General features: G+C 38.4%; 1 protein-coding gene across 1 annotated transcript in view; it reads left to right on the top strand.

The window, feature by feature from the left end:
* The window catches only part of ART3 (ADP-ribosyltransferase 3 (inactive)), a 108,389-nt gene that overhangs the window by 42,781 nt on the left and 41,763 nt on the right, over positions 1–23,845 (top strand). The window contains exon 2 of the mRNA XM_049790311.1: positions 15,231–15,308. Coding sequence (XP_049646268.1) covers positions 15,240–15,308 — 69 coding nt within the window. The 5' untranslated portion in view covers positions 15,231–15,239. The remainder of the gene's footprint in view (positions 1–15,230; positions 15,309–23,845) is intronic.

Genomic DNA, 23,845 nt, shown 5'->3' on the forward strand with positions numbered 1-23,845 from the left:
TATTTTAGAGGCATTGTAGTGTTGGTTTAAATAGTGAATGAGAAGAAAACCAAAACATAAAGATTGTGATCCATGATAGTTGGGGCTCCATGAAACTCCATAAAATTTTATTCATTTTTCTGGATACCTTGAAGGCAAGATTAGATAGCAGTGTTTCTGGAAGGGCTTAGTGGTAACTATTAGGTACTTTAATCTAAAATCTTATAAGAAGACACTTTCACTTGATATTTGAATTCTAAAGAGACTGAAATGCACCAAAAATTGCTTTAAAAAAGGAAGCAGTTAAGAATAATGATACATATAAGAAATCCGTCAATTCATGTAATCACTCAGTTCTCTCATTTACATGAGGGACTCCCCCTTTTTAGTTTACTTTCTGTTCCACAAGGGACTTAACTTAGTTTAAATCTTTAAATAATTTTCAGTTTTCAGTTTGAATGATGCTCCAACAATAGCATTTCCTGGGGTTTTCCAGCTCTGGGAAAGGGGTTAATTGCTAACTTCTAATGGTAATATTACCTATACCAACGAGCACATTTTTTTTTTTTTTTTTTTTTTTTTTTTGGTTTTTGGGCCACACCTGGCGGTGCTCAGGGGTTACTCCTGGCTGTCTGCTCAGAAATAGCTCCTGGCAGGCACGGGGGACCATATGGGACACCGGGATTCGAACCAACCACCTTTGGTCCTGGATCGGCTGCTTGCAAGGCAAACGCCGCTGTGCTATCTCTCCGGGCCCACGAGCACATTTTTTGCTATTCTTTGTGTTAGTTAATATACCTATCATAGTGTTTATTGTAGTTTAAAAAATGTAGAGGCCAGAGAGACAGCTCAATGGACTGAAACATATGTGATATTCAAAGGCCATTTGTTTGGTCCCTCACACTATATGATCCCCTATATGTGATCCTATGCTCCACTATGTCTGAGCTTTGAACCATTGAGACTACACATCCAGGTTGTGTATTGCCAGGAGTAGTTCCCAGTTCTCTGGGGTGTAGGAATAGACACACACACACACACACACACACACACACACACACACACACACACACACACACGTATAGGACTAAAAGTAAAAGCTATTATTTCTTATTTCCCTTCTGTAGAAAGAGTAACCCCAGGGCCTTTCTAATCAGTAAATCAGATCCTACTTATCTTTGTTTTATGTTTTCTGTCCACAAGTTCTTGTGAAATCTTGAACTTACATCAGAGAATGAAGTCTTTTTTTGTATCCCATTTGAAAACATTTTTGTTTTTTCTTTCAAAATCTGTATGGTTGATTTTGTATTGAATTTTGTAAGGAAAATATAAATAAAAAATATAGCCATTGCTTTTGTCCTGTTCACTGTTAATAGAGTTAAACCTCAATTTGCTTTAACTGTAATAAGTTAACTACCATTGTAATTCATAGACTGTTTTAGCATAAAGGCGTAATAGGAACACCAATATAGAACCAAATATATTTCTAGAAGTTTCTGATAAGAGAGATAGTAATTTGTTAATTCCACCTCACATTTTATGATTTCATATATTGCTTTTGTTATTACATTAAGATTAATTTATTTTACTTTATTTAAAGAGTGTATACCACATAGTTGACATAGTTGATAATACATTTGTTTCCAGATAAGTGAGAGCAAAGTTATTTTTAAAAGAATAGAAAAATAGGGGCCGGAGAGATAGCATGGAGGTAAGGCGTTTGCCTTTCATGTAGGAGGTCATCAGTTCGAATCCCGGCGTCCCATATGGTCCCCCGTGCCTGCCAGGAGCAATTTCTGAGCGTGGAGCCAGGAATAACCCCTGAGCACTGCCGGGTGTGACCCAAAACACACACACACACACACACACACACACACACACACACACACACACACACAAAGAAAAATAAAGGAGGAAAAGAAGAGAAAAAAGTAAGTATAGCGACAAGCTGTAAAAAACATTGTTATCTTTAATGAGGTCACTGTCATTGTCAGAAAGGTTTAGCAAGCTCTTGGTGCAAGCTGATCATTCTGTTACTTCATTGCGTTTTTTTGTTATTGTTGTTTTTTGTTTTTGTTGTTGAGCCACAGCTGGTGATGCTTATGGATTACTCCTGGCTATGTGCTCAGAAATCACTCCTGGCTTGGGGGACCATATGGAACGCCAGGGGATGGAACCACCGTCCATCCTAGGTTAGCGTATGCAAGGCAGATGCCCTACTGCTTGCACCACTGCTCCGACCCCATTGGTTTCTGAACATTAAGTGATTTCAGCTACACATTGGCATCTAAATTGGTGTGTTTCTATTGGGATGGCAGTATTAAAAATGAAATTATTGCGGCCACACTGCCCAGAAATTCAAAGCACTATTGTTGATACTCCAGCTTTTGTGGAATGTGTTTTTGGCTGTCATTGCCTCTCAGAAGTATGAGAAGGTGGGGGGGGGTACCATTATTCACTCCAAAAAGTCCTGATGATATCAGCCTAAATAGCAGCATACCTGGGGTTTTGATCAGTTTGGTGTTTCTGCAGAGAGTTGTAGAGTAGTGGTAAAGCAGGGCCATAGGCACAGTGGGTATTCAGTGCAATAGGCATGGTAGAAACTCTTCTTTTTTTATGTTTTTTTTATTTAAACACCTTGATTACATACATGATTGTGTTTGGGTTTCAGTCATGTAAAAAACACCACCCATCACCAGTGCAACATTCCCATCACCAATGTCCCAAGTCTCCCTCCTCCCTACCCGACCCCCGCCTGTACTCTAAACAGGCTCTCCATTTCCCTCATACATTCTCATTATTAGGAAAGTTCAAAATGTAGTTATTTCTCTAACTAAACTCATCACTCTTTGTGGTGAGCTTCCTGTGGTGAGCTGGAACTTCCAGCTCTTTTCTCTTTTGTGTCTGAAAATTATTATTAGAATGTCTTTCATTTTTCTTAAAACCCATAGATGAGTGAGACCATTCTGCGTTTTTCTCTCTCTCTCTCTGACTTATTTCACTCAGCATAATAAAACTCTTGGTAGAAACTCTTCTCCCCTCCCGAGATTACCAGCTTTTAGCTTTGTGGACAATGTAGCCATGATTTTTCATAGTTTGGTTTATATCTCTTTTGAGAACAGAATAATCATATAAGGACTTAAATGTTTATGAGTATCTATGTGTTTATACTCTATGATCATATGATCTATGTGTTTATGAGGATCTATTCTTTACCTCTCTTTCCCATCTCTCCTTATATGCTTTACTCATTTCCAGCCAAAACATGAATGCGTCTTATTCTATCTTGATGCTATCTAAAATGATAAATTAAGTTAGGTTTGTAATGAAAATTTTTCTAATGGGCTGGTGCAATAGTACAACAGGTAGGATGCTTGTCTTGCATGCAGCTTTGCATGTGGCCGACCTGAGTTCAATACACTGTAATCCATTTGATCGTCAAGTATTGTCAGGAGTGACTCCCAAATGCAGAATCAGGAGTAGCCACTGAGTGTGACTCAAAAACCAATAAAAAAATAATAAAAGAAATAAAATTTTCTTCATATTTGACAAAGGACAAAAAGAAGAAACTGAAAGAATCAATGTACTTAAATAGAACATTTTACTTTTATTTCCTGTTAAATTATTGTTTTATACTCAGAACATATTTGAGTGCTAACTTTTCATTAGATATACATGATCTGTAAGTATATTTTATACAGTTTATAGTTTAAATAGACTCATAATATCTGAGTTGATCTAAACATATTTTCTCAAATAATCATTTTTATACTAAAACAAAAATATAATTAAAATCTAGTTCCTTAGTCATCAGTCACATTTTAGTAGTCATTATCCCATAGGTATTAGTGAACCGTGCAATTCTAGCTATTCTCTCTTTGAGTAACACTTTCTTGCAGATAAGCACTTGTCTAATGACTCATCTTTTTCAAGTGTTTGCTCCTTGACTTTTTAGTACTAAAATCAGCCCCTAAATCTCTATATACTTCAGATCCGCCTTACTTCATCTTACTCTCTATCTTTTTACAGGATAAGTGTTAATTGTTATTTTCTTTATCAGTTGAGTTTTTTCTTCCTTTGCTAGTTGCTAGATGTATACCACCTGAGGCAGCGAACATTGTTTTATTCATTAATATATCCTAACTCATAGGTTAATGTCTTGCCTAGAGCCGGTACTCAGTAAATATTTATTTATTTTTGTTTGTTTGTTTTTGGGCCAGACCTGCTGACACTCAGGGGTCGCTCCTGGCAGGCATGAGGGACCATATGGGATGCCGGAGATTGAACCAAGCTCTGTCCTGGGTCAGCTATGTGCAAGGGAAATGCCCCACCCCAGCGCTATAGTTTTAGCCCCTCAGTAAACATTTAGATTAAATTTATTAAATGAATTTGTCAAAGACTTGTTGAAATTAATAATTACATACCAAATTCTATATATTAAATATAATTCATATGGACTTAAAAGCATCATTGACTAAATCCTTAAGTACATCTTCAGTGCATTCTTTTGTCTTATAAGCTTTCTTTTCTTTTCTTTTTTTAATTTTTATTGGGACCAAAATGCATTACAAATCTTTCACTGCATCATTTATGGTACATAGTGACAATGAATGAGGGGCATTCCCACCACCAGTGCTGTCCTCCCTCTGCTCCTGTTCCCAGTATGCATCCCATATCACCCTCCTTTACCCCCCAGAATGCTAGTGCAACTGGTCTCCTCTTTACAGCTTGTTGTAGATTGAGCATCCATTCCACCGTCATTGGAGATAAAAAGAATAAGAAAAAGGGAGAAAAAATTTGGTGACAACTACGAAAGAAAGAAAGAAAGAAAGAAAGAAAGAAAGGAAAGAAAGAAAGATAGAAAAGGAAGAAAAAAAGAATGAAGGAGAAAGAAAGAAAGAAAGATAGAATGAAAGGAAAATAAGAAAGAAAGGAAGGAAAGAAAGAAAGAAAGAAAGAAAGAAAGAAAGAAAGAAAGAAAGAAAGAAAGAAAAGAAAGAGAGAGAGAGAGAAAAAAAAGAAAAATGGAAGAAAAAAGAAAAAAACGGACCCGGCAAATAAAAATAGAAATAAAAATAAATCTCTAAATAATAACCACAAGAGTAAAAAAAAAAAAAAAAGAGAAAAGTGGAAGAAAAAAAGAAAAGGAAAATAAAGTAAAAAACTAACAAATCAAAACAAAACAAGAAATAGTATGGGTGCTGGAGTGGCATAGGCACAGTAATCATTGGGGAAGAAAGAGAATTCCCGTGGCCTAAGAGATTCAGGGTTTCTCCATCCTTGAAGCATACCATCATGGGATCAACCCCTAGCTCCATATATACTCATTGCCCTATCCCAAAGGCTTTTTTGTGATGCCAGGAAAGTTTCCTCTCGGTTATGTGTGAGAAAATCAAGCCACTGTAGCTACTGATCTTGGTATTTGCGCGGGTTATAGGTCAGGGTGTAGGATAGAGTCTCTAGGTTCTAGAGGTTCCTATCCATCGTTGTTGTTGTGTTCAGTGTTCTGTAACACTTGCTCCATGTTTTCTTCCTTCCTTCCTTCCTTCCTTCCTTCCTTCCTTCCTTCCTTCCTTCCTTCCTTCCTTCCTTCCTTTCCTTCCTTCCTTCCTTCCTTCCTTCCTTCCTTCCTTCCTTCCTTCCTTCCTTCCTTCCTTCCTTCCTTCCCTCCCTCCCTCCCTCCTTCCTTCCTTCCCTCCTTCCTTCCTTGCCTCCTTCCCTCCTCCTCCCTTCCCCTCCCTCCCTCCCTCCCTTCCCCTCCCTCCCCTCCCTCCCTCCCTCCCTCCCTCTCCTCTCTCTCTCTCTCTCTCTCTCTTTCTTTCTTTCCTTTCTTTCTTTCTTTCTTTTCTTTCTTTTCTTTCTTTCTTTCTTTCTTTCTTTCTTCTCTTTCTTTCTTTCTTCCTTCCTTCCTTCCTTTCCTTCCTTCCTTCCTTCCTTCCTTCCTTTCTTCTTTCTTTCTTTCTTTTCTTTCTTTCTTTCTTTCTTTCTTTCTCTTCTTTCTTTCTTTCTTTCTTTCTTTCTTTCTTTTTTTTCTTTCTTCTCTTTCTTTCTTTCTTTCTCTTTCTCTTTTCTTTTCTTTCTTTTTTTTTCTTTTCTTTCCTTTCCTTGTGATGGGATGTTCCAAAGCACTGCTTAGGAGGCCTGTGATCACCACTGGTGATTCAGAGTCAACCAGCCCATCAATTCAATGCAAAGGCTTAAGGGTGTGATGTTTTGGGATTCCTGTGGTGTTCCAGCAGTTCTGGAGCCCACCAGGGTGGGATCCACATCCAATGGTGGATATTCAGGGCTTTATCAGAAGATGCTCAGGGAACCTTGTGATTGCCTGGAATTAAACCCCTACTGGGTGCATTTTTAGGCATGCACTTTAACCTCTGTACTATTCCTTTTACCCTGTTATGTTGTTTTAACATGGGAGTAGTAAGAAGAGAAAGGAAGAATATAAAGTAAACTTACATATTAAGGAAAGAAACATACAAAGAAAAATGCTGGTTTTACTGCAATCCTAGGGAATCAGATTAAAAATGTGATGCCTATAATTAGACTGCATATGTTCTTTTGAGAATTTAATCTCTTAATTTTGTTTTTGTTTTTGTGCCACATCCGATGACGCTCAGGGGTTACTCTTGGCTATGTGCTCAGAAATCACTCCTGGCTTTGAGGGACAATATGGGATGCCAGGAATTGGGTGTTTGAACCTAGGTTCCTACTGGAACAGCCGCGTGCAAGGGCAAATGCCTTAACGCTGTGCTATCGCTCCGGCCCCATAATCTCTTACTTTTTTAAGTGAATAGTTAAATTTAAAATTCTTTAATTCTCTCACCTTTCTAAAACTCTAATACTGCCCTAGTGGAAAGGTAGCATGCTCCTTTACTGACCTCTAGTGGTTACAGTCCTTCCCCTGAGTGATCAGGCTTTGGATTTTTGAATAATGCTGATTTTCACTGAGAACTATAATGTCCTGTTTAGCCTTCAGGTTGTTTTTTAATTTTGGTTTTTGGGTCACACCCGGCGGCACTCGGGGCCACTTCTACCTTTGCGCTCAGAAATCACTCCTGGCAGGCTCAGGGGACCATATGGAATGCCGGGATTCTAACAGCCTTCCGTCTTGGCTGTGTGCAAGGCAAACGCCCTACCGCTGTGCTATCTCTCTGGCCCTAGCTTTCAGTTTTTGTCTTTTTTTAAAAATAATTTTAAAAAATATTTAAACAGTTAACTACAAGAATCAAGTGCTTGGCCATTATAACAAAAGGATGTTTGGGGAGCCGGGAGGGACAGCATGGAGGTAAGAGCGTTTGCCTTCATGCAGAAGGTCGGAGGTTCGAATCCCAACATCCATATGGTCCCCTGAGCCTTCCAGGAACGATTTCTGAGCATAGAGCCAGGAGTAAACCCCCTGAGCACTTGCCAGGTGTGACCCAAAAACCAAAAAAAAAAAAAAGGGGGGGGAGGGCGTTTGATTTGAGGTAACTGCTGTTATTCCAGCTTTCTAAGTCACTTTTGGGCAGGGAGGAGTTAGAAGGACTGGAGAACAAATAGGGGTCTGAGTTTAATACATCAGTTGGCATATGCCTTAAAAGCCTTGGGAATTCCTAATAGTTGCTCTCAGAGTTTAACTTTTTTTGTTTGGAGGCCATACCCAGCAGTGTTCAGGTGTTTCTCCTGGCTCTGTGCTCCGCAATCACTCCTGGTGGGCTCAAGGACCATATGGTGTGTGCCATGCCAAGGATGAACTTGGGTCGACTGCATGTAAGGCAAATGCCTTACCCACTGTGCTATTGCTCCAGTCCATAAATCCTTATAGTGAGATCATTTGGGCAAAGTCACTGACACTGTAGAAATGTCGTTTCTGCTTACCCACCTGAGGGGCTGGGGAGATAGGACAATGGCGGAAGCAAGGACTATAGTGGAAGGAGTATTCAACCAGGAAGAAGAGGAGATGCTGAAAGGTGTAGTGGTACGTATGAAATCCTGCAGCAACAGTAAAGTAAAACTACAGTGTAAATAACTAAAAAAGAAAAATTCACATCCTAGAAGCAGGAGAAACAAGCAGGTATGAAGGACGGTGTGATGGAAAGAAGTGGACAACGGTGAAGGAATCAGTGTTGAAACACTGTATGTCCTGACACCCAATCATGAATAACTTTTTGTTGTTTTTTTTTTCTCATAACCCATAGATGAGTGAGACCATTCTGTGTCTATCTCTCTCCCTCTACTTATTTCACTCAGCATAATAGATTCCATATGCATCCATGTATAGAAAAAAATTTATGACTTCATTTCTTCTGATGGCTGCATAATATTCCATTGTATATATGTCCCACATATATATATAATTTAGCCATTCATCTATCGAGGGGGGCATCTAGGCTGTTCCAGAGTCTGGCTATTGTAAACAGCGCTGCAATGAATATAGGTGTGAGGAAGGGATTTTTGTATTGTATTTTTTGTGTTCCTAGGGTATATTCCCTAGGAATGGTAATAGCTGGATCACATGGGAGCTCGATTTCTTTTGGAATGAATCTCCATATTGCTTTCCAATTATTTTAAAATAATTTTTTATTGTGACCAAAGTGAATTACAAATCTTTCACAGTATCAGTAATATTAAGGTACATAGTGACAATAAATCAGGGTCATTCCCACCACCAGTGTTGTCCTCCCTTCACCCTGTTCCCAGCATGCATCCCATATCTACCTCTCTTGCTCCCCCACCCCCACCCCTGTCTGCTAGTGTTAACTGCTTCCCTCTGTGTATAGCTTGTTGTAGACTGGGTATCGATTCTATTGTCATTGACTTTGGGCTTGATGTTTGAGTCTGATCATTTTTTATTTTCACTCAAGGCTCATACGACCGTTTGGTCCTGGTACCCTCCATCCCCCCCCCCAATTTATGAGGCAGAACAAGATGGTTCATGTTATGTGGTTCTGCTGAAAAACAAAACAAAGGGACCAGAGAGATAGCATGGAGGTAGGCATTTGCCTTGCTTTCAGAAGCACAGTGGTTCAAATCCTGGGATCCCATATGGTCCCCTAAGCCTGCCAGGAGCGAATTCTGAGTATAGAGCCAGGAGTAACCCCAGAACCCTGCCCGGTGTGATACAAAAACAATAAAAAAAGAAAAAGAAAAAAAAACAAACTGGGAGGATTCCATCTAAAGTTAAAATACCAATTTAAAAAAAAAAAAAAGGAAAAACAAAACAAAACAAAACAACAAAACAACAAAAAATCAGCATCTACAAAAAAAAGAACCCAGCTAATAAAAACAACCAACATCATATAATAATCACAAGAAAGAAAGTAAATTAAAAAAATTTAAATAATAAAAAAAGAAAGAAAAATAGGAAATAGAAGAAAAAGAAAAAAAATAAATAGTAAGAAGAAAAAGAAAGAAAAAAAGTGAAGGAAGGAGGGCTGGGTGTGGCAAGGTTTTTGTGCTTCCCTTTTTATTTATTTATTTTTTTTGGCATAGGCACCAGAAGTATTAGGGAAATTAGACAGGAAATTAATTTCCTTGCCCAAGAGATACAGGGTTTCTCCACCCTTGAAGCATACTGCCATGGGAACAACTACAGGCTCCATACATGCTCATTTTCACACCTCAAGGTCTTTTTATGGTGCCAGGAAATTCCACTCAGCTATGGATGCTAACATCAGGCCTCTGTAGCTAGAGATCTTGGTATTTGTGTAGGTTTTTAAGGTACTTTGTACCAACCTCATCACAAACCTAGACTCCTTTGAATTTTACAATTCTTTTTTAATATCTTGCACAAACCAGTGCAATTAAATGCTTTAACATAGTAGCTTTCAAATTGGGATTATTATGTCTAAAGACATTTAACGAAAATGTGAGTAAATTTTTGGTTGTTATTTTATAAGAAACAAACTATCTACATATGAGCCAGATAAAATAAAATTCATCACTTTTAAATGTCCATTTTTCTTTTTGATCATATTTAGAAATGGTCAAGGGTTACTTCTGGTTCTGCTCAAGGGTCACTCCTAGTGGTGGGCAGGGGTGATCATATGGGGATGCCAGAAAGTGAACCTGAGTCAGCTCTGTTGTGTGTGAGGCAAGCATCCTACCTGTTTTTACTATATCTCTGGCCCCATCAATGACAACTTATTGACTTGACAAATAGAAACCATGAAATCATCACATAAATGTTTCATCACTCCAAAAAATGTTTATTTTCTTTTCATTTAATTTCCTCCTGTTCCCAAGAACTGATCATCTTGGGCTTGCTTTAGGTCACTGTAGTTTGTTTTATTTATTTATTTATTTATTTATTTATTTATTTTTGGTTTTTGGGCCACAACCCAGGGATGCTCAGGGGGTTACTCCTGGGCTGTATGCTCAGAAACAGCTCCTGGCAGGCACGGGGGACCATATGGGACACCAGGGATTCGAACAACCACCTTTTGGTCCTGGATCGGCTACTTGCAAGGCAAACACCGCTGTGCTATCTCTCCGGGCCCAGTTTTATTTTTTCTTCAGAGTTACATACATAATATTTTACAGGACTGGGAAGCTAGTTCAAGAAGTAGAGCACATGCCTATCATGTGTATGACATTGAGTTTGTTTCCTACTTCTACATGGCCTTATGCCAGAAATATAAATAAACATAGAAACTTTAAACATGTTATTGTATATATAACTTTTGTGACTAATTTCTCAGCATCATTGCTTTTGCTATTTATGTTGCATGTATCAGTAATCATTCTTTTTTTTTTTTTTTAAACAGATGATTAAATGGCCTACGGAAGATAGCTTGAGTTAACTAGACATGTGTGATACCATAGTAACATAACACCCCAAATACCTCTGGTTGTGCCCCTCATCACCGCCAGCACTATTAGGCCCAACCACACAATCATCAGGCCTGCACTGCTAAACAGCGCCATTTTCCAGGGAAATTCCTAAACAAAAGAAACAAATAAATAAAAACAACAAGGTTCCACTTACCTTGCAGATAGGTGAGACCAGGTTCAGGTCCTAATACCATGTATGGTCCCCAGAGCCTTACCAGGAATGGTCCTGAGCTCAGAGCCTTTGGTAAGCCCTGAACACAGTATGCTATGGCCCCCCCAAAAAAACTAAAAAAAACTTTTTTTAAAATGAAAGTCAGGAAGATGCAATACAAGGGTTTAAAATGCAGCATTGTGGGGCATATTCTCAGGTGCCAGACTTCCTGGAAGAAGAAGGGGGATACAAGGGGAGGATCCCACACTTTCTCCAAAAAAGCCTGTGTGATATTAGCCCAAATACTGCATTGCCTGAATTTTGATCAGATTGGTGTCTCCACAGAGAATTTTAGAGAGTGGTGAGGTGTAAGGTATCCCCTCCCCTAACGACCTAAACTTTCTGTGGATGTTAATCCCTCCTAGACTGGGATGGTGGGGTGGATGTGGGTGTGGGTGTGGGTGAATAAAGAATAATACAAATACTTGAATACTACCAAAAGTTCAAGGCACTGTTTTGGAAACTGAGAGTACAAATAATTTACAAAATACCCTTTATAAAGTATACATTCTTGTATGAGACAGTAAAAAAAAAAACAACAACTAAACTAAGTTAATTACTTAAGTTTCGGGGTCTTTCTCACACAGTAGTTTTCAAGGTGCTTGGCTGGCAGTGTTTTGGGAGAGCTGAGATTGAATCACAAGCTCCTCTGTGCAAAGTCCAGCCTTTTGAACCATCTTTCTGTCTAAAACAAAGAGTTTAAAAAAAGAAAAAGAAAAGAAATGTAGAAAAAAAACATTTTGGGATAAAAATGGTCAAAATTGTATTAAAGCTCATGTAGTGTTTATATTCTCTTGAGCAGACTCAGTCCCTTTGTATGGTATGTAAATTAGTCTGGTAGGTGTGGGGGGTGACAATAGGCAGGAGAACATTACTACTACAGTTCTTGTATTCTCATATGTCTGAGAAATAAAGACTGATTTTGTGTGAACATAAGACCCCAAAATATATTAAAATCCCTTTCTTGCTGCCTTTCTAACCAATATTCCCTTATTATTATATATATATAGCATATATAATATATATAAAAACAATATATATAAAACTAGATAATATATATATTTGGGTCACACCCAGCAACTCTTTTGGGATTACTCCTGTCTCTAAGCTCTGAAGTCGTCATTCCATGGCAGGCTTGGGGGATCATATGAGATGCCAGGGATCAAACCCAGGTTGGGTCACAAGGCATGGCAAGTGCCCTACCTGCTATGGCTATTGCTCTAGTCCCAATATTTATTTGTTTTGTTTATTAATTTTGTTTATCTTGGGGCCACACCCGAGCAGCGCTCAGGGGGTTTCTCCTGACTCTGTGCTCAGAAATTGCTCCTGGCATGCTCGGGGACCACATGGGATGCCGGGAATCGAACCTGGGTCCATCCCGAGTCAGAGCTGCTTGCAAGGCAAACACCCTGCCACTGTGCTATCTCTCCGGCCCCTCTTCAATAATTTAAAATGATACTTTTGAGGGTGACCAGAGAGAGATGAGTGCAATTGTAAGATGCTTGCCTTGCACATTGCCAAACCCCTTGTTCATTCCCCTAGAACTTTTTGTGATTCTTCAACTAGCACCAGGAGTGATTCCTAAAGCAACAACTAGTATTTGCCCCCCCCCCCCCAAGGGGAAATAACTTTGCAGGGCTATTTCTTTGGTGTATTTTAATCTTAACTAGTGGAGGCACGAAGAAGTTAGAAGTTTTAGAAAAGTTTAAAGAGTAGAGATGGTTTTAGTAAGAGTAGAGTAAAACTCATGATAATTTAAAATGTTTGAGTAATAGTATGTTGTTTGTACACACACAAAGAAAAATACTCATAATTATATAGCTTGGTGATTTTTCACAATGGATATATCAGTGTAGTTGATACCTACAGAACTGTGGCATCCCAGCTCTACCTTCTAAGTTACTAAGTTAATACCTACCATTAGAGTAATCACTAGTCTGATGTCTAACACACTAGGCTTAAACATGTGCAGTTTGCCTTATTTTATACTCTGTGAATTAACTTGTGTAGTACATTCATGTCTTTGTTCTTTTGCTCAAAATTTAGTTTATGAGATGTATTTAATTTATTTAGAGGTTTACTCATTTTTTCAATGCTATACAAATACTTGTATGAATATAGCACAAGTTACCTTTTATACTGCTTATGAGTATTTGGATATTTTTTAGTTTGGGCTTTAGAGTATTGCTACTATTGATTTATTTTTATTAATGTATTTTTAATAATAGTCAGTGAATTGATGTGTTCTACAGCATTTCAGTTAACTGGCATTTATACATATTATTTCAATAATTTAATTTATAAAGCACATCACTTGGGGCCGGAGAGATAGCACAGTGGTAGGGTGTTTGCCTTGCACACAGTTGATCCAGGACAGATGGTGGTTTGAATCCCGGCATCCCATATGGTCCCCCGACCCTACCAGGAGCAATTTCTGAATGCAGAGTCAGGAGTAGCCCCTGAGTGCCGCTGGGTATGATCCAAAAAACAAAAACAAAAACAAACAAACAAAAACCATCACTAATATAGAGTACATATTTATCTAAATATCTATTTATATAATTATATTTATTACATGTATCTTAATCAAAATAGAAATATAGTTGCAAATATTACCAAATCTTTCCTCTTTTTTTTCACGCACCTGTATATATTTGATATTCTTAACATGTTATATTATTAAGCATTCATATCTATATCTTTTACTAAATTGTGCCTCTTTCGGTACTTTTTATATCCCAGCACCTGGCATAGATCCTGAAATGCAAGTAAACTGGTTGAATGAAAGATGATAGCTATCCCCATTGCCAACAATTAATACAAGTTCCTTCAGATATGTGAATCATTTAGCTAGAGTAAAATCTATGCTTTAGTTCGACATCTCAGAGTCACAGTGTGTGAGGTATGGGGAAGTGATTTACTCCCTGAGAAGCCCAGAATTAAGGCCCCAGTACTAAACATGCTGTGTGGTAAGAGGGAATTGCTCTGGCTTTATAAGCCTCTTGGAGATTTAATGTGTTAAACAACAGTAATTCCAAGGGGGTAATGTGGGGGCCAGATATAAATAGCAGAACACAAATGGGGTAATGTGCAACTGCCAAGCTACTGCCGGGGTGTTTATAAAAAGAAAAGCATTCCCTTCTCAGTTCTCACTGTCAACAACCTCCCATCCTGAAAACAGGCTTACACAATCTGAGAGATTGGGGAATCACTGTAAACCTCCTCCACAAAGAAAAATATCAGGTAAACATTTTTATTCCTTAGACTATCCAAGTGAAAATATGACAATAAGAAGAAACAAACAACAAAAAAATTCATAGTTTGCTTGGCATATATGTCTTGTGATAGTTTGCTTTGTCGAGTGTTATCTGGAAAGGGAGGTTTTACATAAAAGTAGCTTTTGGTTACTTTCATATCTTCAGTGAAAGAAATTGCTTCTGAATATAGGAGTCTGACATGAAAATAAAGACTTCTTTCCCTTAGGCTGTTCATCCTCATTCTCAGATGCCAGAATGTCTGTGGCTAACGATCCAATAATGTGAACTTTGTCTTTATTTGTTTTTTCTTATCAAGTAGGAGAAATTATAAACCGATATTTAATTAAATTATTGGATGACTCTGAGACAATTTCAGCCCTTCTGAGTCTCTTACCCTCTTGTTTACCCCTTTCATTCTTGTAACATTAAGATGAATAATGGGCATTTAGCCAGTAGAGTTGTATAAGCATCTGAGAATTGCTGCCTGCTAAGTTCCTTCTGATTTTCTTGTCGCTTTCACAAAGTTATGCAAGACACTTGTTTTTTTTTTTTGTTGGACTTCCCTTGAATGTGATTATTTGGAAAAACTTTGGTTAAACTTTTTGTTGTAACCACTTATCATCTCCAAGTTTCCCAAAATGGGCATGACTCAGTTTTTAAAGAAGATAGAAGAAAGAATAATAGGTATTAACTGGGATTCTGGAGAATTCTTGGACCTGGGAGCTAGGAGATCAATTTGATGTTGTTGTATTTTAGTTTGATTGTCTTACTGTATGTGCATGCTGAGGAACAGTTAAGAGATAGAGAGAAGACTACCAGTGGGCATATGATAAGAAAAACAATGTTTGGGGAGATAGGTAGCAGACAGATTTATTCCTTAGCAAAAAAAGAAAACATTTACAGTGTATTATCTTGCTCTTATTCAAGTCTTTAAAAATATAATCAATTGGAATTTCTTCTTTTTAATTTAGAAGAGAAAAATGAAAACAGGACATTTTGAAACGGTCACCATGCTGCTGGCAATTATGATTCTAGTGGACATTTTCCAGGTAATGTTGAGAATGAGAAATATGTGGTGTTTGGAATGGGAACTTTTAGTAGAAAACTGCATTTGTGTGGGTTGATGTTGGAAACAAGAACAGAAAGAGTAGTAGGTAGATGGGTTTTTTTTTTACAAGTAACTTTTCATTTTTTATTTGATACATGTTAATTGTAGAAATTGAAAAATTAAAATTAAGGAAAATATTTAAAAATATAGATTATTCACAATCTCTCCCTTCAGAATGAAACATTGAACCCATTAATTTGGTTCCCTCTTATTTATTTTGGAGCATATGCATCTAATTTACAAAAATGGATATTTTGTTCAAAATATTCCCCTAGGGTTTTTGAGTTAACTATACTACAAATGTCTTTTGTCATTAAATATTCTGAAGATATTTCCTTTTAATAGATGTGGAAAGTGAAGCTTAAACGAAGAGTTCATTGCAAATATGGACTCAGAAGGTAGACTTGACTCATGATTTAGTAAGAACACATTTATAAGCCATAAAAGGTATCAGTTATAGTTTGTTAACAGGCCTTTTGGACATAGATCAAATCATTCCCAAGTGAATATAAACCTTTGATACAATTTTTCTTGACATGTGAGTATCCAAGATATTTGACTTTTGTGATAAACAAATATATGCAACCATTTCATTTGGGAAATCACACTGAGAAGCCACACCTTAGGTTAAAAATTCAGATTCTCATTGTTTTGGTGTTTTGTTTTTTTTTTTGAGAAAGTGAAATGATTTTTAAAATACTGTTTTGGCTATTTCTGAGCAGACAGCCAGGAGTAACCCCTGAGCACTGCCCGGTGTGGCCCAAAAACAAACAAACAAAAAAAAAACAAACAAAAAATACTGTTTTGGATGGTGTCATAATGGAAGAACACCTTGTCTTAGAGTTTCTTTCCTGAGTCAGGGGATTTAAATGTTTTTTAAGTGCAAATGTAATGTCCCATACCATGTTAACAGAATGTGCATCTTCAATCACCAGAAAGAGGAAAGGTTGCCCCCAGAGTTGGAGCCTGACTATTGCTCTGTTTATTTTTCTTTCTTTTTTTTTTATTTAAACAAATTTATTACATACATGATTGTGTTTGGGTTTCAGTCATGTAAAAAACATCACCCATCACCAGTGCAACATTCCCATCACCAATGTCCCAAATCTCCCTCCTCCCCACCCAACCCCCGCCTGGACTCTAGACAGGCTTTCTATTTCCCTCGTACATACTGCTCACCTCTTAGTGTGAAAGTGTGTTGTGTTGTGTTGTGCTACTGTGGTAAATGAACCATTGCTCTGAATTAACTTCCACCCAAAACAGTCATTGCACCATCTGACACCACTTGGGTTTTGGTTTTCATTATGCAAATACTTCATAGGTCACAATTCACCCTGGCAGGCACCATTGCCTTTTTTTAAGACACTGTGATTTACAAAGTTATTCATGGTTCAATTTTAGGCATACTATATTCCAGCACCAGATCCATCACCAGTGTCAGTTTCTTTCCATAAGTTTTCCTCAGGTTCCCTATGACCTACCCACTGTACCACCCCAAGCCTGTCTCTGAACATTTTTGTTGTTGTTCCATTTTTTGAACCTACCTTGTGTTGCCTCAGGGCTTCTTCTTGGCTCTGACCTCAAGGATAGGTCATCGGTAGGGTTTAGGGGACCACATGGGTTGCTGCAGATCAAAGCCAGGTCATTCACTGCAAGGCAAGCACCCTGCTAGCTGTACTATTTATTTTTTTGGTCACTGATAAACATATTTTAAAGTTTGATTGTTGATTTAAAGATGCTGCTTTTATTGCTATTGACTTTCTGGTTTTTATAAAGATCACTTCTCTATATCCCCCATTACCTAAGCCTTGACCCCTGACCTCCATCTTAATTTTCCATTTACCTCCTCTTATTGCCCCCTGCAATTTCTTTCCTTCTCTGTCCTTCTCTTCCCTATATTCTGGGGTTAGGGGGGCTCTGGCATCCACCTTTACTATATTACATTCCCTTGTCCAGTTATTCTGTGTTCCATAGATAAGTAAGATCATCTTGTATTTGTCCTTCTGGCTTACTTCACTTAATAGGATATCTTCTTGTTATATCTAACTTGCAGTAAATTACATGGTTTCATAGTTTCATGCAGATGCATGGTATTCCCTTGTGTATATACACTACATCTTCATAATTCACTCAGCTGTCATTGGACAACTAGGTTGATTCCCTATCTTAGCTATTGTCCTATGCGCCACAGTGAATAATGATGTACATATGTCATTTGATAAGACTTTCATATTCTGGGGATAGATACTCAGAAGTACTGGGTCCTATGACAGCTCAATTCTTAGTTTGCTAAGAAATCTCCATAATATTTTCAATAGGAATTAAACCAGACAACATTACCAACAAAAGTGGATGACATTTTCACCACATCCCACCAACATAGATTGTTCCCCAATTTTTTGAGGGGGGGGTGAGGCCACACCCAGTGACACTCAGGGGTTACTCCTGGCTATGCACTCAAAAATCACTCTTGGCTAGGGGAACCATATGGGACACTGGGCGATTGAACCCAGATTCATCCTTGGTCAGCCCACCTGTAAGGCAAACACCCTACGCTGCACCATTGCTCTGGCCCCTGTTCCCAATTTTTTTAAAATATTCTTTTTGTATTATTTCTTTGTTTCTATGTTGTTTATTTCTGCTCTGGATTTTATAATTTCTTATATTCTACCTGTGTTTGGGTTCCTTTGCTGTTGGTTTTCCTGCATTCTTAAGGTGTCCCCTTTAAGCTGTTGATTTTTGTCATTTTCATCTTTCCTGACATAGGCCTGTATTGCTATGAGTTTTCCCCCCCTAATTACTGCTGTTGCTGTGTCCCATAGATTTTGGCAATTTGTTTCTTTATTGTCATTCGTGTCAAAGAATCTTTTTATTTCTTCCTTGATTTCCTCTTTGATCCAGCTGTTGTTAAGCAGCATGTTGTTTAGTCTCCAGGTATTGGATTTTCTCCACATCTTTTTTTTTTTTATAGTCAATATGTGCTATTCTTACAGGTGTGAAATGGTATCTAATTGTTATTTTATTTATTTAATTTTTGGGTCACACCCAGCAGCGCTCAGGGGTTACTACTGGTTTCTATGCGCAAGAAATCGCTCCTGGAAGGCTCGGGGGACCATATGGGATGCTGGGATTCGAACCGCTGTCCTTCTGCATGCAAGGCAAACGCACTACCTTCATGCTATCTCTCCGGCCCCCCTAATTGTTATTTTAATTTGCATTTTCTTAATAGGTGATGATGAGTAGCTTTAAAACTTAAACAATATAACAACCAGATTCCCCACATTAAATGTTCTTTTATTCTAGAGAACTTTTTTTTGTTTTGTTTTGTTTTGTTGTTTTGGTTTTTGGGCCACACTCTGTGATGCTCAGGAGTTACTCCTGGCTATGTGCTCAGAATTTGCTCCTGGCTTAGGGGACCATATGGGATGCCAGGGGATTGAACTGCCATCTGTCCTAGGCTAGCACAGGCAAGGCAGATGCCTTACTGCTTGCGCCAGCCCCTATTCTAGAGAAATTGTTTAGTTTCATTTCCACAGTTTAATATTTAAATATTATATAAAATTTAAATATTCAATAATATAAATTATGAGCCAAGTATTTAATTGCCTTTTTTCTCCCACCTTGTTAGGTATCACAGACAATGAGTAGCTATCCACTAACTTGCAATTCATTCTTTAAAAGAAATTAAATTCTGAAATTGTGGTCATTTTTACATTCTAATTTACTCTATAAAATTATTGTACATTCTGTTGCCTATACTATTTTGTGATTTTCCCCCCTCTTTGCTTGGAGGTGAAGTGTGGCCCCAAAGCATGTTCAAGGGCCCTGGCATCCATTCCTGACAATAATCAGCTGTCAAGATCCCATAGTTCAATGCTCAGGCTTGAGGCTGTGGTGCTGCTCTGGCCATGCAGTGCTGGAAAACACCACAGTCATTACCATGGAGCTTGGGACCCACCAAGGCAACATTTAGAGATACCCTGGGAACTTTGCAATGCTGGGGATTGAAAAGGTCCTCTGTAGGCAAAGCATATTATTGTAACCCTTGTGCTACTTCTATAATCTTTGTGTATGATTTTTTTTAATATGAAGTTCACATTTAGATGACATAGGTCATTGGTTTTTTTTTATTTACTATGTTTTATGCAACTATCACCCACTATCTAATAACAAAATATCTCATCAACACCAAAAGAGAAACTTTATAGCTATTAGTAGTGAATCATCTGGCCACCACTAGCCTACTTTATCTTTGTGTGGATTAATTTATTCTGAACATTTCATCTGAAAGTAATAATATGATAGCTGACATATTTTGGGGGGTTTACACCTGGTGACGCTCAGGGGTTACTCCTGGCTATGCGCTCAGAAATCGCTCCTGGCTTGGGGGATCAGATGGGATGCCAGGGGATCAAACTGCAGTCCATCCTACGCTGGCGTGCACAAGGCCTTATGGCTTGCACCGCACCTCTCATAGCTGACATTTTATTTGACTTCTTTGAATTCTTTTAATGTTATAGTATCTGCTGGTTAATTCTCTATTATTATTATTATTGTTGTTGTTGTTGTTGTTGTTGTTGTTGTTGTTGTTATTATGGGGAACTTGGGGCCACATTCAGCTTGTTCATGGCTGTACTCCTGTCTTTGTGCTCAGGAACTACTCCTGATGGTGTCCTGATGGGGACAATATATGATGCCAGGGATTAAACCTGGGCCGGCTTCACAAAAAGTGCTTTAACCACTCTACTATCTCTCCAGTCCTTAATTTTTTTTTCTTTTTTTTTTTTGGGAGGGGCACACCCAGTGGTGCTCAGGGGTTACTACTCCTGGCTATCTGCTCAGAAATAGCTCCTGGCAGGCACGGGGGGACCATATGGGACACCGGGATTCGAACCAACCACCTTTGGTCCTGGATCAGCTGCTTGCAAGGCAAACGCCGCTGTGCTATCTCTCCAGGCCAGTCCTTAATTCTTTTATAAATTAGTACTTTTTATATTTATTTTTATTCTTTTGGTTTTTGGGTTACACCCGGCAGCGTTCAGGGGTTACTCCTGGCTCTATGCTCAGAAATCACTCCTGGCAGACTCAGGGGACCATATGGGATGCTGGGATTTGAACCACCGACCTTCTGCGTGCAAGACAAACACTTTACCTCCATGCTATCTCTCCGACCCCCAAATGGCTAATTATTAAAATAATTTTTATTGTGATCAAAGTGAATTACAAGTCTTTCACAGTAATATTTAAGGTACATAGTGACAAAGAATTAGGGCCATTCCCACCAGCAATATTGTCCTCCTTCCACCTCTATCTTCAGCATGCATCCCGTCCCCACTTTGCCCCATGGACTGCTAGTGCAAGAGGTCTCCTTTGTGTATAGCTTGTTTTAGATTGGGTATTGATTCTGGTGTCATTGACTTTGGATTTGGTGCTTAAGTCTAATCATTATTTATTTCCACTCAATGTTTCTACTGGTTGTTCCTGGTACCATCCATTTTTTTCCTCAAGTTATGAGGGAGAACACAATGACTCAATTTATGGGTTCTGTTGGAAAAGAAAAGAAAGAAAGAAGAAAAAGAAAAAAATGCTGGGAGAAATCCTTCTAGGCAATGGTCCTCCAACTTTTTAAACAGGGGGCCAGTTCACTATCCTTCAAACTGTTGGAGGGCAGGACTAAAATAAAAACAAAAACTATGAACAAGGGGCCAGAGAGATAGCACGGAGGTAGGGCATTTGCCTTGCATGCAGAAGAATGGTGGTTTGAATCCCAGCATCCCATATGGTCCCCCGAGCCTGCCAGGAGCGATTTCTGAGCATAGAGCCAGCTCACATCCCTAAGCACTGCTGGGTATGATCCAAAAACCAAAATAGCCCCCCCCCCAAAAAAACAAAAGACTATGAACAAATTCCTATGCACACTGTATATATCTTATTTTGAAGTGACGAAACAAAACAGGAAAAAATACAATATGTGGCCCGTGGGTTGTAGTTTGAGGACCACTGGAGAGGCTATAAATATCAATTCAGAAGAAGAAAGGAAAAAAAGGAAAGGAAAAACAAAAACAAATCAAAAAACAAAATAAAAACAAAACAAAATAAAAATAAGCAATGACAAAAAAAACACAGCAACAGCAAAAAAGAAAATCATTGCCAGACTCACAACCACAAGAAACAAACAAACAAACAAACAAACAAACAAACAAAAATGAAGGGCTGGTGTTGCAAGGCTTTATGGGTTTTGTTTTGTTTTGTTTTGTTTTGTTTTTGCATAGACACAATAAGTATTGGGGAAGTTAGAGGGAATTCCCTTGGCCTAGGAGATACAGAGTTTCTCCACCCTTAAAGCATATTGTCATGGGAGCAACCCTGACTCCATACATGCTCAATATTGAACCCCAAGGTCTTCTTAGGGTGCCAGGAAATTTTCTGCTCAATTGTGGATGACAAAGTCAGTCCTCTGTAGCTAGAGATCTTGGTATTTCAATGGGTCATAGGACAACGTCTAGGATAGAATCTATGGTTAAGTTATGGTTCTAGAAGATCTGTTCCATCACATTTGTCATAGTTAGTCTTCTGAATTAGTGATCTTGGTTTTTGCACAGATCCTAGGTTGAAGCCTAGGATAGAGTCTTTTCTTATGGCACCAAAAATTCTGCTCAGTCATGGTTGTCAAAGTCAGATCTCTGGGATTAGAGATCTTGGTTTTTGGTACAAATCCTAGGCAGAGGCCTAGATTAGGATTTTTCTAATTGGTCCCAGAAAAACTTCTGCCCAGTCGTGATTGTCATAGTATGTCTTCTGTAATTAGTGATCTTGATTTTTGACAGATCAAAGGAGCATCTTCTAATTTCATCTTACCTTTAGGGCAACCTGCTCTTGGATCAAATTTTTGCTGTTTTCTCATCGTCAGGTTGTTGTATCAATCTGTTGCAAGTTGGTGCGAGAGCTGTATTAGGGATTTCCCAGGGGGAGTTTGATTCCTGGTGCTGTTATTGGGAGCTGTGTTGGATCTTTATTTGGGGTTCATTTGGGGTTCAGGATTGGATGGTCGCTGTCCGATCATATGGAGTCAGGTCCTCATGAAGTGTTCAAGGTGGGAGGTGCCCCTGTATTATAAAATGTAAGGGCTCTTATCCCTAGTAGATAAGAGATTGTTTCTATACATAAGATTTCCCCTTTTTTTAGTATGCCTATGCAAAATGGAACAGTGCCATATTCCATTGTTGGTGCCTTTGGGGGTAAAAATGATAGGCTATACAGTCTCTGTGCTCTGTTTTTGACCTGGGCTTTTATTCCAAGCAAGACTTTTTCTTCTAGAATTTCATACCAAGCAGAACCAAAGCAAGTGAAATTAACAAATATATATGCATATAAGTGAAAAAGAGATAAAAATAAAAAATTAACAATTAAAAAAGTACAGTGGAGGCTACCTATTTCTTTGACAATAAACACACTAAGATGTATAACTATTGGGGCCGGGGCAGTGGTGTAAATGGCAGGGCATTTACCTTGCACGTGTTAACCTAGGACAGTCTGCAGTTCGATCCTCTGACATCCCATATGGTCCCCCAAGCCAGGGGTAATTTCTGAGCACATAGCCAGGAGTAATCCCTGAGGTCACCGGATGTTGCCCAAAAACCAAAAAAAAAAAAAGTATAACTATTTATAATATAATCATAATAGGGAGGAGTAATGAATAAGCACTGGGGAGGGATGAGAGGGTAGAAGTAATTCTGAAGTTGGGAGGGATAATATATAAGAGGGCCATATACACTGTAGCCATGGATTGTTTACAAAATAGGTTTGGCTGACAAAGGGGGAGTCTATTGTATAGAAACTCATGCACACATATAGACAGACTTTAGAGATCTATTCATAAATAGTTGTTGGAGGCCTGACCCTCATAGGATGGATCTGAGAAATTAAGAAATACTTGAATTAAGAAAAGATAAATAGATAGCTAAATTATAGATTAGGAGAGAAAGAAAGGAAAAAGGATAAAAGGTAAAAATAAAGAAAAATAAGTTAAAGAAGAGGGGGAAAAATAAAAGAAAAAATTGGGCCAGCACCTCGGAGTTGGGAGGTTTTCCCATTTCTAGACACTTTATCAGTGACAGGGGTGATCTTTGCCAAATGAAGCTTTCAGGGTTAGATAGTGGCTGAAGCATTTTAGGATAAACATAGTTTTCATGTCTGTAGGGCTACACAATGTGGTGGTGAGAACTATAAGAGGTGTCTTCCCTATGTAGTATCATTCATGCACCCTGTCATATAATGAGTAATATTTTGTGTGGTTCTACCATATGTTGTTTATCCACTCATTAGTTGATGAACACCTTGGTGCTTTTTGGCTCTACGAAGGAGTGCTACATACAAGTTTTTATGTATGTTTTATAAAAACATATATGTTTTTATTCTCTTGGGTATTATCTCTCTCTCTCTTTTTTGTTTTTGGGCCACACCCGGCGTTGCTCAGGG

This window comes from Suncus etruscus, chromosome 16 (assembly GCF_024139225.1).
Source record: "Suncus etruscus isolate mSunEtr1 chromosome 16, mSunEtr1.pri.cur, whole genome shotgun sequence".
In the NCBI taxonomy this organism is placed as follows: Eukaryota; Metazoa; Chordata; class Mammalia; order Eulipotyphla; family Soricidae; genus Suncus; species Suncus etruscus.